This window comes from Lithobates pipiens, unplaced genomic scaffold, assembly GCF_037356315.1.
Source record: "Lithobates pipiens isolate NorthernLeopardFrog02 unplaced genomic scaffold, aLitPip1_a1.2 Scaffold_8, whole genome shotgun sequence".
In the NCBI taxonomy this organism is placed as follows: domain Eukaryota; kingdom Metazoa; phylum Chordata; class Amphibia; order Anura; family Ranidae; genus Lithobates; species Lithobates pipiens.
This window is the reverse complement of record NW_027507903.1, coordinates 484,349,509-484,364,764: the sequence shown is the minus strand read 5'-3', so window position 1 is coordinate 484,364,764 and position 15,256 is coordinate 484,349,509. Positions and strand designations below refer to the sequence as shown.

At 45.2% G+C, this 15,256-nt stretch overlaps 1 protein-coding gene across 6 annotated transcripts in view; it reads right to left on the bottom strand.

Moving 5' to 3' along the window:
• Window positions 1–15,256, bottom strand: part of RAD52 (RAD52 DNA repair protein) — a 322,154-nt gene that overhangs the window by 169,797 nt on the left and 137,101 nt on the right. For all 6 annotated transcript variants that reach the window (XM_077468921.1, XM_077468920.1, XM_077468923.1 and 3 more), the window contains one exon: window positions 2,351–2,508. In XM_077468921.1, the coding sequence (XP_077325047.1) occupies window positions 2,351–2,508 (158 nt within the window). The remainder of the gene's footprint in view (window positions 1–2,350; window positions 2,509–15,256) is intronic.

The window sequence follows — 15,256 nt, the reverse complement described above, 5'->3', positions numbered from 1 at the left end:
TGGGGTCAATGTCCTGCTGGCAGGTGAACCTCCATCCTAGCCTCAAATCACACACAGAAGGGTACAGGTTTTGCTCAATATCATCCCTGTATTTAGCACCATTCATTGTTCCCTCAACTCTGACCAGTTTCCCAGCCCTGACTGCTGAAAAACATGCCCAAAGCATGATACTGCCACCACCATGTTTCACTGTGGGGATGGTGTTCTTTGGGTGATGTGATGTGATGGGTTTGCGCCAGGCATAGCATTTTCTTTGACGGACAAAAAGTTCAATTTTAGTCTCATCAGACCAGAGCACCTTCCTCCATACATTTTGGGAGTCTGCCACATGCCCTTTTGCAAACTCAAAACATGCCATTTTGTATGAAAGTAATGGCTTTGGAGCGTATTGTTGTCCTATGTACAGGTAAGCCCGTCTCTGCTGTGGAACTCTGTACTGCCTCTCTGATTAATGCCCTCCTTGCCCGGTCCATGAGTTTTGTTGTGCGGCCATCTCTTGGCAGGTTTGCTGTTGTACCATGTTCTTTACATTTGATTATGATAGATTTGATGGTGTGCCTAGGAATCATCAAAGATTTGGATTTTTTTTATAACCTATCCCTGACTTGTACTTCTCAACATTGTCCCTTATTTGTTTGGAGAGATCCTTGGTCTTCATGGCAGTGTTTGGTTATTGGTGCCTCTTGCTTAGGTGTTGCAGCCTCTGGGGCCTTTAAAAAAATATATATATGTGAATATGTAATGACAGATCATGTGACACTTAGATTGCACACAGGTGGACATCATTTCACTAATTATGTGACTTCTGAAGGTAATTGCTTGCAACAGAGCTTTTTATGGGTTTCACAACAAAGGGGGTGAATACATCCACAGATGCCAATTATCAGTTTTTTTTTTATTTCAGAAAATTTTTATATGTATAGATTTTTCTAATTTTACTTCACCAACTTAGACTATTGTGTTCTGATCAATCACATATAATTCAGATTAAAAAAAACATTGAACTTAGGGTTGTAATGTAATAAAATAGGTAAAAAGCCAAGAGGGGTGAATACTTTTGCAAGGCACTGTAGCCTTCCAATGCTGCTTACTGAGATGGCCAGCTATAGATGGGTGCAGTAGCGTCTTCTTTGTATCACTGTCGTGTATATTGGTCAGGCAAAGCTGACACCTTCGCAGCCATTGAGCTACATATGCTGGGTGCTCAGTGTGCTCCTGTACCTCTAAGAAGGGGTGGGCTCCCCTTCAGTCCACCTGCCCTCACGTATCCATCAGAATGCATGTACCTCCACTGTGGGGACACTTACAAGTTAGTGTTAGGTACCACAGATACCAGGGTGCCGTAGTGAGGCTCTGTGGCTTACGCATGCATTTGCAAATGTGTGCAGACTAATCCCCCGCTTTTAACGCATACTGTTAGACAGGTTTAATTTGTTGTCTTCGAGTTGGTCGGTATGTAAGCTTGTTTTTTTTTCCCTTGGATTTATCCTTGGCCCTGTTTATACCTTATGTAGCCTTCAAATGCTGCTTACTGCAATGGCCAGCTATAGATGGGGGCAGTGGCGTCTTTTTTTTTTTTTATCATGGTCACGATTACAGCCTTCCCCTCATCCTTCCCCTCTTTCTGGGGGTTCACTGCTTGCTACAAAACTGAAGTGCATTCTGTATAGGTGGGGTTACATAGAGAAGGACTTTTTGTCTGTTTTTTGTCTATTCACATACAGGTGGCACATTGGGCGGCACAGTGGTGTAGTGGTTAACACTCTCACCTAGTAGTAAGAAGGGTCGCTGGTTCAACAACGACACTACCTGCCTGGAGTTTGCATGTTCTCCCTGTGCCTACGTGGGTTTCCTTCGGGTACTCCAGTTTCCTCCCACACTCCAAAGACATGCAGGTAGGTTAATTGGATCCGTCCAATATTAGCCCTAGTATATGAATGGGGACCTTGCACTGTGGGCTCCTTGAGGGTAGGGAACAATGTGAATGTGCAATGTACAGGGATAGGGACAATTGTAGACACCTCACTCAGGTTGAACTGGATGAACTGGTGTCTTTATTCAACCTTACTAACTATGAAACTATGAAGGTGGTGATGGTAATGATTATAGCATGTGCTGTGTCCCGTGATGTACTTCAAGAAATGGAATTTACAGGTAAGTAAAAAAAAAAAAAAAAAAAAATATCAAATAATTTACCAGTGTCCAATACATCTGTGGGTGCCATTATTACCCAAAGGTTGAATACTTCCCATGTCCCTCAATGGATTTCAAGAAAAGGATTTAACAATATCAATAAGAAAATGAGCCTTCAGTTTCCCCCACAACAGTCAGTCTGTTTGGCATTTCTCACCTCTGTGCCCATCATCTAGAAATGTTGAAGCACTCTGGTTCTGTTTCTTCTCCATCTCTTCACGGAATCTCTGCTGCAGCTGCTTTTGGCGCAATTTGCGCTGAAGGGTGGCATCCATCTCTGGCTGAAGAACTGAAAGGGATGAGCCAAAACTGGAGCTGAAAAGAATGAAAGTCTTGTATAAATAAAAATAGCTTCCAATTCTTAAAATTTCCCTTCCTGGTTAATGTTTGCAAGACTATGGCTTCCAATAGCACCTATATGCCAATGACACCCAGCTCTATCTCGCCACTCCCCTGTTCACCATCTCGATCTCCTCATGTATGACAAATTTACTGAGCAGCATAGTAGTATGGCTATCACACAATTTCCTCAAACTCAATAACAAAATCAAGCTTGTGCTATATCCTCCTCCCTGATCATCCCCCTCGTGACTTTACAATTGAGATCAACGGCACAATTATTGGTCCCTCCACACACGCCAGGGTGCTAGGTTTAATCCTAGACTCGGAAATCTCCTTCAAGCCCCACATCCAAACACTGGCTAAATCTTGCTGCCTTAACCTCCATAACATTTCCAGAATTTGCCCCTTCTTAACCACATCAATACTGGGCACTTACACCCCCTTCCTTCCCAGACCAATTTTCAGCTTTCAGTACTCACACTTTGAATGATAATTACTCAGTCATGCTACACTGTTCCCAAATAAAATTTTTAGCATTTTGTTCACAAAAGTAGAGTTTTTACTGGAATTTATTCACCACTTCATGTTTTATTTTTTTGTGATAAGCGAAAAAATAGTGAATATTTAGAGAAAAAAAATCTACTTTCTGTTTTTAAAGATACCAAAAAAAAAAAAATAATAATTTTGTCGAAAATTTAAGCCAAAATGTTTTCTGCTACATGTCTTTGGTAAAAAAAATGGCCTAAAATGTCAGGACAGTACAACTACCCCCCAAATGACCCAGTCTGAGGTATTTAGTAAGGCCGCGTACACACGCGCGGACTGTTGGCCCAACTTTGTCCGTCCAACAGTTTGAGCGAACAGTCCGCTCAAACTTAGCATGGACGGACATGGCCACACACGACGAACGAACAGTTTGCTGAAACCGTGCGCGATGACGTGAACGGCACGTACGACGGGACGCAAAATACGACGTCCTATACACTGCAATGCAACCTTCCGACGTGGAAATCCTTTCTGAGCATGCGCGAGACTTAGTTGGCCGAACAAGCCTACACACGAGCGAACAGTCCGCTGAAACCTTGTTTCAGCGGACAGTTTTTCGGAATTTCCGTAAGACCTTGTTCGGCCAACTGTCCGCTGAAACTGTCCGCTGAAGCCCCACACACGAGCGGACTGTCCGCCCAAACACTGTTCAGCGGACAAGGTTGGGCCAACAGTCCGCGCGTGTGTACGCGGCCTAAGAGGCATAGTGAATTTTTTGAAGTTGCAGTTTTTTCCCCACAATGCTTTGGAAAATTAAGAAAAATATATATATTTTTTTTTTCTTCACTAAATCGTCATATTTAGAAGTTATTTCTCACACACGGTGCAGGCGTAATTGCAATTGCACCCCAAAATACATTCTGCTATTCGTCCTGAGTATGGCTATACCCCATGTGTGAGACTTTTCCACAGCCTGGCCACATACAGAGACCCAACATCCATGTAGCACCGTCAGGCGCTCTAAAGGCATAAATTACACATTTCATTTCCTGAGTACCTATCACATTGTTGAAGGCCCTGCAGCACCAGTACAATGGAATTACCCACAAAATGACCCAATTTTGGAAAGAAAACACCCCAATGTATATTCTTTGAGGCAGAAGATCTAACACGTAGCATGTACATAGCCAAAATGACAACCCAAAATACATTCTGTGTGTGTGAGACTTTTCCACTATTTAGCCACATACATAGCCCCAACATGCAAGTAGCACCTTCAGGCTTCTAACACATAGCATGTACACACCAAGAATTACACCCCAAAATACAGGCTCACCTGTGGTTTTAGCAGGCAGGAATACCGTTCCAGAGCAGTCAAAGCATATGTCCAGACAGCCAAAGGGAATGTCCAGGAATTGTCCAGGCAGGAAACAGAAATGGAAAAGTATATGATTCAGTACACTCCAAGGTTTAGCAGGCAGTTCAGGTGGCAGGCAGAGGCATGGCCAGTTCAGGTGGCAGGCAGAGGCATGGCCAGTTCAGGTGGCAGGCAAAGGCATGGCCAGTTCAGGTGGCAGGCAAAGGCATGGCCAGTTCAGGTGGCAGGCAAAGGCATGGTCAGTTCAGGTGGCAGGCAAAGGCATGGCCAGTTCAGGTGGCAGGCAAAGGCATGGCCAGTTCAGGTGGCAGGCAAAGGCATGGCCAGTTCAGGTGGCAGGCAAAGGCATGGCCAGTTCAGGTGGCAGGCAAAGGCATGGCCAGTTCAGGTGGCAGGCAAAGGCATGGCCAGTTCAGGTGGCAGGCAAAGGCATGGCCAGTTCTGGTGGCAGGCAAAGGCATGGCCAGTTCTGGTGGCAGGCAAAGGCATGGCCAGTTCAGGTGGCAGCAGGCAGCACTATAACACTGGGCCTTGGTCAGATAAGACCTGAGGACAGGGGTAGAAGCTTCTTCCCACCCAAATCTCTACGAAGCCTCCGAGTCTCCAGACCCTAATCCGAGAAAACTAAAAACCCAGAGAAAAAAGTTTTCTCCACTCAAAAAAATCTTTTCTGGAGCCCCTCACATATGTGGGACCCCTGTGCTGTACAGTGGCAGGGCAAATGGTCAGTTCAGGAGGCAGGCAACAAGCATGGTCATTTAACAGGCCGAGGTCAATTCACGTCAATGGCAGAAAGTTGGCAAAGGCATAGTCGTTAACAGTCTGGGTCATTCACAGAAATGGCAGATAGTGGAAGCTGGAAAAATAGGATTTTTAAAATAGCTTAACTGTAAAATCCTTTTCTTTGATGTACATCAGGGGACACAGTGCCATAGTAATAACTATGTGGGTTAAATCGGACTATCAGGTACTGGACACTGGCACACCCCTTAAGGCGTGAACTTCCCCCATATAACCCCTTCCACTACTGGGAGTCCTCAGTTTTGTAGCCAAGCAATCAAAGTGTAAGAAGAAGAAGATGGGAGGGACCTCTGTGTCCCCTGATGTATATCAAAGAAAAAGGATTTTTACAGGTAAGCCGTTTTAAAAATCCTATTTTCTTTTCTTACATCGGGGGACACAGCGCCATAGTAATAACTATGTGGGATGTCCCATAGCAATGGCAACTGAAGGGGGGGGGGGGAGACAGAATCAAGGAAACAGGAGGCCAGGGGACTCATACTGCAGCCTGCAGTATATGCTGTGCCCAAAGGCAATCTCCTCATGACCTTTAATATCAATTCGAAGAAAAAAAAAAATCGGATAAACGTCTGAACCAAAGACCAATCTTGCGGTCTTACAGATCTGAGCCATAGAGGCCTGGGGAGAAAGAAGGAAGAATAATATCTTGGTTTAAATGAAAACCTGTTACCACTTTTGGTAAGAGTTCAGGATGAGGACATCAAATCACCTAGTCCCTATACATGATGAAATATGGCTCTTACAAGACAGAGCTGCTAGTTCCAATACTCTTCTAGCAGAAGAAATGGCAAGCAAAAAACATTATCTTTCTTGTCAAAGAAGGTTCAAACGGCTGATTTAACAAAGCCGACAAGACCAATCTTAAATCCTAAGGATTTAGAGGTGCCTTGATAAGGGGGATAAACCGTGTTACCCCCTGAACAAGCTACGCACCAAGAGTGGGAAGCAAGAGGCTGTAGGAAGAGACATCAACATCAACCTGGATCTGGCTCTTGATAAAAGTCAAGGCCAGCTTCATTTCAGATCCCATATGCAGGAATCCTGCCTATTAACATACCTCCTGGGGTGCATACCAAGAAACCTATACCTTCCAGATTCTATAGTAAGTGACTCTGGAAGCCGGCTTCCTGGCATTAGTCAAAATAGACACTACTGAAGAAAATCACCCACGATTTTTTAGAGTGGGATTCAATAGTTAAACCTGTTAAACTCCTTGTCCGTAAAGTAGGATGAAATACCAGACCCTGTGCAAGAAGGTCTGGCTATAATGGCAGAGTCCAAGGACTTCAACTGCCCTCCTTATGATCTCAATAAATTCCGATCTTCTGGGACCCGCTGGGGCCACCAGAATAACCTCCTTCTGTTCCTGCTTAATCCTACGGAGAAGGCGTGGAAGTAGCAGAACTGGAGGAAATGCATAGATCGGTGAGAACTGATCCCCTGGGAAGACTAATGCGTCTGTTCCGCCTGGTAGCGGACCCCCTGTTTGACATAAAGTTGTCAACCTTACTAATGAATGTGGATGCAAATAGGTCCATGTTCAGTGTACCCCATCTGACATATTGCTAGGAAGATGTCGGGGTGAAGATCTCCTTCTCCCGGAAATAACTGGCGGCGTCTCAAGTAGTACGCCTGAAATATTAAAATTGCCGATAGGCAAGGAGTGTTGTGTTCTGCCAAAGCTCGAACATTATGCACCTCCTTTTTTTATCTTTATTTTTTATTTTTTGATGTAAGCCACCGCCGTGGCTCTGTCAGACTGAATCCTGTCAGGACAGTTCTGTAATTTGACCGCCAAGATTCTATGACCAGATGTACTGCCTGAAACTTCCAAAGTTGATAAGCAAGGTCCTATAACCTGGACCATCTCCCCTAGACAGAAACTTCTTCCAGGGCTGCTCCCTAGCCTAGAAGGCTGGCATCTGTTAACACCTTGCAGGATAAAGATTTTCCCTCCTGCTGGACAACCACCAATTTAGGCTCTGACCTATGTCGGGAGCAAAGCGTAAGAATACCTTCTTTGGTATGGTATCTATAACCAGCCCCCAAGTAACGTCCTTGATGGTTTTAAGGAGAATCTTCCTAGGCTGAGAATCCAACCTAGAGATTTCAGTTATCTATAGCTGAGATAAGACTCTGGCTTTAGACCTGCGACTGAATGATCTATTCAAAGTAGATCTTCTAATAGGCTAGGACCGCTATGCCTTGAGCCTAAAAATAATTTTATATTTCAAACCACAGAGATTTCTGGTAGGCAGGAATTGGCACATGGAGATATGCAACTCCCCTCCTTGCAGGATGGACACAGCCGATCGAATTATGAAAAGATCGGATGTTTAAGTGCCGATTCAGATCTCCAAGATCTAGAGTGGGTCTTACCTCTCTGCTTGGCTCTGGGACCTTAAAAAGGTTTGAGCCAAAAAACCCTGTTCCACTAAGGGAATCTCTGATATCACCGACTGGGATAACAGCTGATCCAGAGACCAGAAAAAGACACTTCTCCTTTCTCTTTCTTATCTTTTTTTCTTCTTCTTTTTTCTCTGGAACTTTAGGAGCGTTCTTTGAGGAGACAGACACTCTTGCATAAGACTGCCTCATCCGCAGCCCCAAGGACCCCACAGGCAGCACCCAAACAGGACCTGAACCCTCGGATCGAAAGTCGACTAGGCCATCCAGGCTCTTGAAACTCTAGATGCAACCTAGATAAGAAAATCACAGAAATCACTCTGCTCTTAACATTGTTCCTGCCAGACTGAGAATCGCAGGACCTTTCCCCCTACTCAAACAAGTGGGGGTGCTCCTTCATGAGAAGGCCTTAGCATTCTGCTTCATGGGCTTTCTGCCAAGATCCTGGTGCTGCCCCTGGGAACTTTCTCCTGAACCTGATGATTGAGACAGAAAGGCAGATACTCCAGGCATAGGAGAGGGTGCATGATTAAAGGAGAACTGTTTGAACCTCCTTTTACTGCCTTTTGGATGTACTTATCCACTCTAAATAGTCATACCCCAGAAAGGGACACAGACTGGCTAAGGGTTTTCACCTGGTGCTTCAGCTGACCAATATTTCAGCCATGGACCTCTGCAAAAAAGAACTAGTCCAAGCATAAGCCATAGGGCTTAAATGAAGAGTCCTCCATAGCATCTGTGAGACACAGTGCGTCAAATACACCAGCCTCTTGCCGGGCCTGCTGATCAGGCAGAACTTTCAGGTATCTCACACCTGTTCCTTAACCCCTTGGAGTCCACATTCCAATGCATTGGCGTGACTCAAAATGTGCTCCACCACAATAGTGGAGCAGACGTTAAGGTGTTAATAGACTGAGCCACTCTAATTGCAACCAGAACTGCAAAAGACATCTTGTCTTTAAAAGGAAAATCCAATCTTAACTTGCTGGATCCTTTAACCCCAGTGCATTATCCACTGGACATGTGAGACTCTGCTCACTAAGATTATTGCAGTATTAATAGCTCAAACCCCCCCCACCTTCTTTAATAAAAACGTTCCCATTCAGAATACATAGTTATGCATTTTTAGTGCTTTTTGCATCTTGCATATTTGCACTACAGAACTTGTTCAATAGGACACCATGTTAAATGGACTCCCAGATGGGGGAGGTTCAAATGAACCCTATTAGAGGTAGATACCTCAAGAGCCTGTGGCAGGCAACAAAAGGGTTAAGTAAGGGAGCAGACTAACATCTGACTTGTGTGGCTACTCCCTCCCTGTTAGGATCCTCTGAAGAGGAAAATAAGTATCTTACAATATTTGGGAAGATCTACCTGATCCCCAACCTCCTGCACCTCAACAAAAGGGCCCAGAGGACTAGATGGGAATCTGCTATGTTTAGTCCTACTATGGAGAGACATCATAGCAATAATCTTTTAATGGTAGGAGAAAAACCTGTTTGTATGAAATACAGGGACAGAAGTGTTCTACCCTTGACGGCTTCATCTGACTGGCCGTATCTTTCTCTTTACCTCCCAGGGAGGAAGATAGACGGTCTTTTGGAAGGGTTTTTAGTTTGTTGTATACCATTAACCCCTTAGAACCCTTAGAGGGGTTCCTGGTCCCTTTGTCACTCATGGCTTACAGTACAAAGCAGAGGCAGTACCAGCAAAAGAATGTTTCACTTGCTAGGCTATAGTACAGTACAATAACTGCTATTAATCCTAGCTATACAGTACAATGTTGTCAACAAAAGGGGGATTGCCTGTGTCACCAAACCTGACCAGCAACCACTCTGCTCTGTCCCTCCACTGCTAGACTTCAGCTTTTCTTGTATAGCTTCCTCCACGTTTGGCCCGCGTCTGACGCCATTTAGCCACGCCCCTGCGTGAAAACTCCCCCTTCCGACTAGGGAAGTGTATGAGTGTTGGCAACATGGCGGCTGGCAGCGGCGGGGGGGGGGTAAAACGGCTGCGAATTACCCCAAAAACAAAACTTTTTTTCATTTTTGTTTCTTTTTTTAAGAAAAAAAAAAAAAGAGGCAGCGGGCTGGCATCCAAAGGAACAAAAAACGCCACTCTGGGGCCCAGGAGGTGATCAGAACCCCACTTCATACCTGAGGGTCTGAGCTGGCTTGAACGGAGAGGAGAGTGAAAGCTTCTGCTGTTTCCAGCGTCAGAATGGTGAGTGCTCAATACAGCCTCCAGTGGTGACACAAACATGACATGACAACATAAATACATAAAAGGAGAGATTCCTTGCAGAAAATCTCCCCTACCTTTCCGCCGCAGTGCTTTATCAGAGATAAAAAGCCCAATCTTTGCCATTCATGGTAGGCTCCGAGACCTTGAAAGGAAACCTTCAGGAACAGGGGTACACTCCGTTAATCCCGCAATCCTGGCCCTGCGAAAAGACCCTGCCAGTAAACTTTTATTGGCCTTACTACCAAAAAGTACTGGATCCCAGGGCCCAGCGTAAAAGCATTTGCAAGCAAAACCTTGTGTCTTCGGATGACGAGGCCCAGGTACCATTCATTTAGTCCATTACGGAGACATCAGAACAGATCCGGTCAGGATGGCTGGCTCTAATCAAAGGATTACTGGCCGTGGAGCTCAGTACACACAACCTTACACATGCCCAACACCTTAGACACTGGCGGAAAAACTGAGGACTCCCAGTAGTGGGAGGGGTTATATGGGGGAAGTTCACGCCTTAAGGGCGTGCCAGTGTCAGGCACCTGATAGTCCGATATAACCCACATAGTTATTACTATGGCGCTGTGTCCCCTGATGTAAGAAAAGAAAAAAAAATCTTCACTACTGATAGTGTAGTGAAGTGTGATAGCTCCGATAGATATCTCCAATACAGAGGCCTGGCTGGGAGGGACATTGGGGACAGTAGTCACAGCGAATTCCTCTACTTGCACACACACACACACACACACACACACAACATTTTTTGAGGGGTTTGCGACCTGTTTGGGTAAGAGGGAGGATTTCGGGAAAGTGCCTTTCATGGAGTCTGACTAATGCATCAGAGCGAATTAGATGAGGGGCTTGGCCATGGGGATAGAGAAGGGCTGTGATAAAGTCCTCTTGAAATTTCAGATAGGTTAGGGAACTTTGGGTGCACTTAGAAAAAATAATATACGAATTGAACAGGGCTAGTTGCATCAAATAAATGGCAACTTTCTTGTACCAAAACAGTGATTTCCTGGTGGCCAAGTAGGGTTGCATTGTCTGGTCGTTCATATCCATCCCCCCCCCCCCCCCCATGTATAGGTTATACTCGTGCACATATTTTGGCTTCTGGATGGGGCCTTTTCTTCTCTGCAGTTCCACCAAGGTGTCATCATGCATTGTGGAAAGGATGTAGACATCTCTTTTTTTATCGCCTCACTTCAGCGCCAGTACCTCTTTCAGTCCGCATACTGGCGATTTCACCCTCTCAATTTCTTGGCAACCAATCTCTGTGGGAAGCCTTTGCAGTTGGTCTGTGCTGTCCCAAAAGTCACAGTCTTCTTTTGGTACAAATGGCGTAAAAGTGGGAGACTTGTGCAGAAATTGTCTACGTATAGGTGGCAACCTTTCCCAAGTAATGGTTTGATCAGCTGCCAGACAATTTTGACACTTGCTCCCATGTATGTAGGGCATCCAGCGGGGTTTAGCTCTCCATCTTTTCCCTCAAATGATGAGGTAACCCGTGACCTTGTCACACGCCTTATAAAATTTTACCCCACGTCCTGGCTCTTTTACTGGGGAGGTACTGCTTTATTCCAAGTCATCCGGTCAAGTGTACTAGGGATTAATTTACACAAATATTTATATCAGGGGTAAACATCTGCTTGAAGCTGGCAAATTTGAATTGAATTGAAGCTGGTTTGAATAACTTGTCATAACTTGGGGGGGGGGGGGGGGGGCATTGTTGTTGCAATGTAAAAATCTCATTATCCTCTCGTAACGGGTTCTGGGCATCATTGACGAATAGAACGGCATGTGGTGGATAGGTTGGGTAGACCAGTAGGCATGGAGTTTATTTTTTACTTTTTCAGCACCATGTTGAGGGTTAGGCCAAGGAAAGTTTCAAATTCATCCATGGTGAGGGGTTTCCAAACAAAGGGACGGGGATATGAAGAATTTGGATTGTTAGTTATATGTTGGCTGGCTTATAGGTTACATTGCTCCAAGATGTAATTTAGGAGATCATCGGTAAAAAATAGATGAAAATAATAAATTGGGGTTATGTTTTCTGACTGTATCAGAAAAGGGCCTGGCTGGGCTGTAAAAGGGGAATTACAGGTTCTACTGATGTATCTGGCAGCCATGTTCGATACAGTAGAACATCTGGGAGGCTAGTATGGGCTCTGCCTAGTTGATGGGATGCTCCGTTGCTAGTATCTGGCCTATCCTCTAGGAAGGTTGCAGAACTTCTGGTGGATGCCTGCCTATCTCCGAGTGCTGCGCTGCTCGTAGATGCCTGCTGGTGGATGCCCTGGAGAGGTGTGCGGCTGGTGGATGCCCTGGAGAGGTGTGCTGCTGGTGGATGTCTGCGCCTGCTCACATCTCCCAATTCTCCTTGTTAGAATCCTATCTTCATTGCTTTCCACTGGCTCGTAGTCGCTATCCGAGTCTGACGGAGAGAGTTCCCCACTACTCTCGTCCGACATACTCTGGAGTAGGGGTACATTTGTACCCAGTTAACATTTCAAAAGGGGGGGGCTGGGATCTGGGAGTCCCCTTGCTAAAGGGGGCTTCCAGATTCTGATAAGCCCCCTCGTCCCGCAGACCCCCACAACCACCGGGTAAGGGTTGTGGGTACAAGGTGCTTTGGGGGGCTATCCCAAAGAACCCTCCCCATGTTAAGGGCATGTGGTCTGGTATGGTTCAGGAGGGGGGCGCTCTCACGCACCGCCCCCCCCCCCCCCCCCCTCTTTTCCTGACAGTTTTTTTTTCTTTAGAAATATCATTTTGTGCAGGGACTGTTCTAAACACGTGAAAAATGTGCCACTTTACAGGCATACTATAGACACCTCCCAGGTACGAAATTTGAAGGAATATTTCACGTTTCTTGTTTCACTTTGTTTCAGCATTATTTTAAAAAAAAATTGCATTGATACATGTCCCCTGGGGCAGGATCCAGGTCCCCAAACACTTTTTATGATAATAACTTGCATATTAACCCTTACAATTAGCACTTTTGATATTTCACATTTGTGTCCTATAGGCTTTAACAGTGTTCACGTGTTCAAACGAATTTTTTGCCTGTTCGTTTTTGTTCTGCTGTGAACCGAACCAGGGGGTGTTCGGCTCATTCCTAATCTTTACACACATTAACCCAGAATGAAATGTCTTTGTTGTCCTGGGACCTCAACTTTTGTCCAAACAATTATTTGGACAAATTTGAGACTATCAAAGATTTACATCTTTTTGCTTGGAAGTTATTGCCCAAGAAGGGAGTACATGCCAAAAAAGAACACATCAGAAAACAGAGTTGAATGAAGCAGAGTCCAAGGCTGTTTAAGATTTTATGTCCTTTTCGGAGAACTTTGCTGAATGGTTATATTCTGATTATATACCAGGGATCTAATTGATTTGTATGCTTTCCTGAGAAATGTGGACAGGCCTCCTCAATTTGTCCCTCTACACTACCCTAAGAAAACAAATCAGATGTTTTCCCCTACCCTAAATTAAATTCTAACTTGTCTGCCTTTCTCAAATTGAAAAGCAGGGATATTGAAGCCCTGAGCACTTTTTTGTCGCTCCTGCTTACAGGGCTAGCGAGTTTAGTAGTGGCTTCCTTGGTGAATGTGGGGGCCTCCCTATGCTTTCCCCATGTCTATTCATCTGGGGGCAGGCATTTTCCAATGGCCTTCAAAGATCACTGGGGTTGGGCGCCTTTTTTTTTCTATTTTTAGGAAATGAACTAGCATATTAACTAGAAATTAACTTCCCACAAATAGAGCTTTCTTTTGGTGGTATTTGATCACCGCAGGTTTTTTTCTGCTCTATAAACAAAAAAAGACCGACAATTTTGAAAAAAACAATATTTTTACTTTTGCTGTAATAAATATAAAAAAATAAGTAAAAAAAAAAACAAAAAACTAATTTCTTCATTAGATTAGTCCGATATGTATTCTTCTACATAAAAAACAAAACAAAAAACTAAATAACAGTATATTGATTGATTGCGCAAAAATTATAGCCTCTACAAAATAGGGGATAGAGTTATGGCATTTTTTTTTTTTTTTAACTAGTAATGGCAGCGATCAGCGATATTTTAGCAGGACTGGGACATTGTGGCGGAGAGATCGGACACTTTTTTGGGACCATTGACATTCATACAGCGATCAGTGTTAAAAATAGCCACTGATTACTGTATAAATGTCACTGGCAGGCAAGGGGTTAACACTAGGGGGATCAAGGGGTTAAGTGTTCCCTAGGGAGGTGTTTCTAACTGTGGGGGCAGTGTAGTGACTGGAGGAGGAGACAAATCGCTGTTCCTAATCACTAGAAACAGCAGCTCTTTCTATCCTCCCCTGACAGAACGGGGATTTGTCTGTTTACATTAACAGATCCTCATTCCGTTTTTCTCAGGAGTGATCGTGGGTGGCCAGCAGACATCGCGGTCGCCAGCCTCCGGCGGTGCGTGTTCCCCATAGTGGTCTTAAATCGCGTGCCCGACATACAATGACGGCGATTCGCCCAGGAGAGCAAACCTGCCACAGTAGAACTGCGGCAACTGGTCCTTAACTGGTTAATGATCAGCAGCCGGCAGGAGAGGAGGGAAGATGGCAGCGCTGCAGGGATGGTGGGAGGGGGGACATGGGAGAAGATGGGGGCAGCAGAGAGGAGGGACGGTTGCATTTACTAGAACGGACTGGCTGTACTTTCCTCCTGCAGCTGCTGAATGTGGCGAGGGAGAAGAGGAGAAGCTAGCTTTCGGTGGCTGCAGAAAGAAAATACAGCACATGCACACCCAGTAGTGACAAATGTCCCCCTAGTAACAAATTATATGCCTTCTCTCCATTATATTTAAAAAACAGAGGCCCCACTTCCTGGTAATGACAGATTCACATGCCCAGATCCCCTCTCGCTGATCTTAGTAATTTTTGGGGACTTCTCTAGGGTGGAGGGTACAGATGGTCCCTAATAAATGACACAGACTTGAGCAGCTTCTTTCCTCACCAGCGATAATGGTCTCAGCTACCAGGCAGCGGTGTCGTCCTCCTCCTGCCTCGCTCAGCCCAGTGACAATGGAGCAAGCATTCCACCACTTGGCATTTTGCATGGGGAGTAGGCTAATATGACAGGAAGGCCACATGGTCCCCTACAGCATGGGTGGGGATACTCCTGATGATACGCCCATGCCTGCAGCTTAATTGGGAGAGGTAGCTCAGTGCGAGAGCACGTTTCCTCCCCCACATCACCCGCCAGCTCTCTCCTCCCTTGGCCCTCCCACCCAGCTCTCTCATTCTCGGCTCTGGAACGTCTCACCCTGTTCTGCACAGCTCTCACCCAGCACTGGGGAGGAGAGGTTTAGTCCAGGGTTGACAATGCAGAGACGCAATCTACCCTTCACCCTGGAATAGGGTTTCATTATACATCCTTATT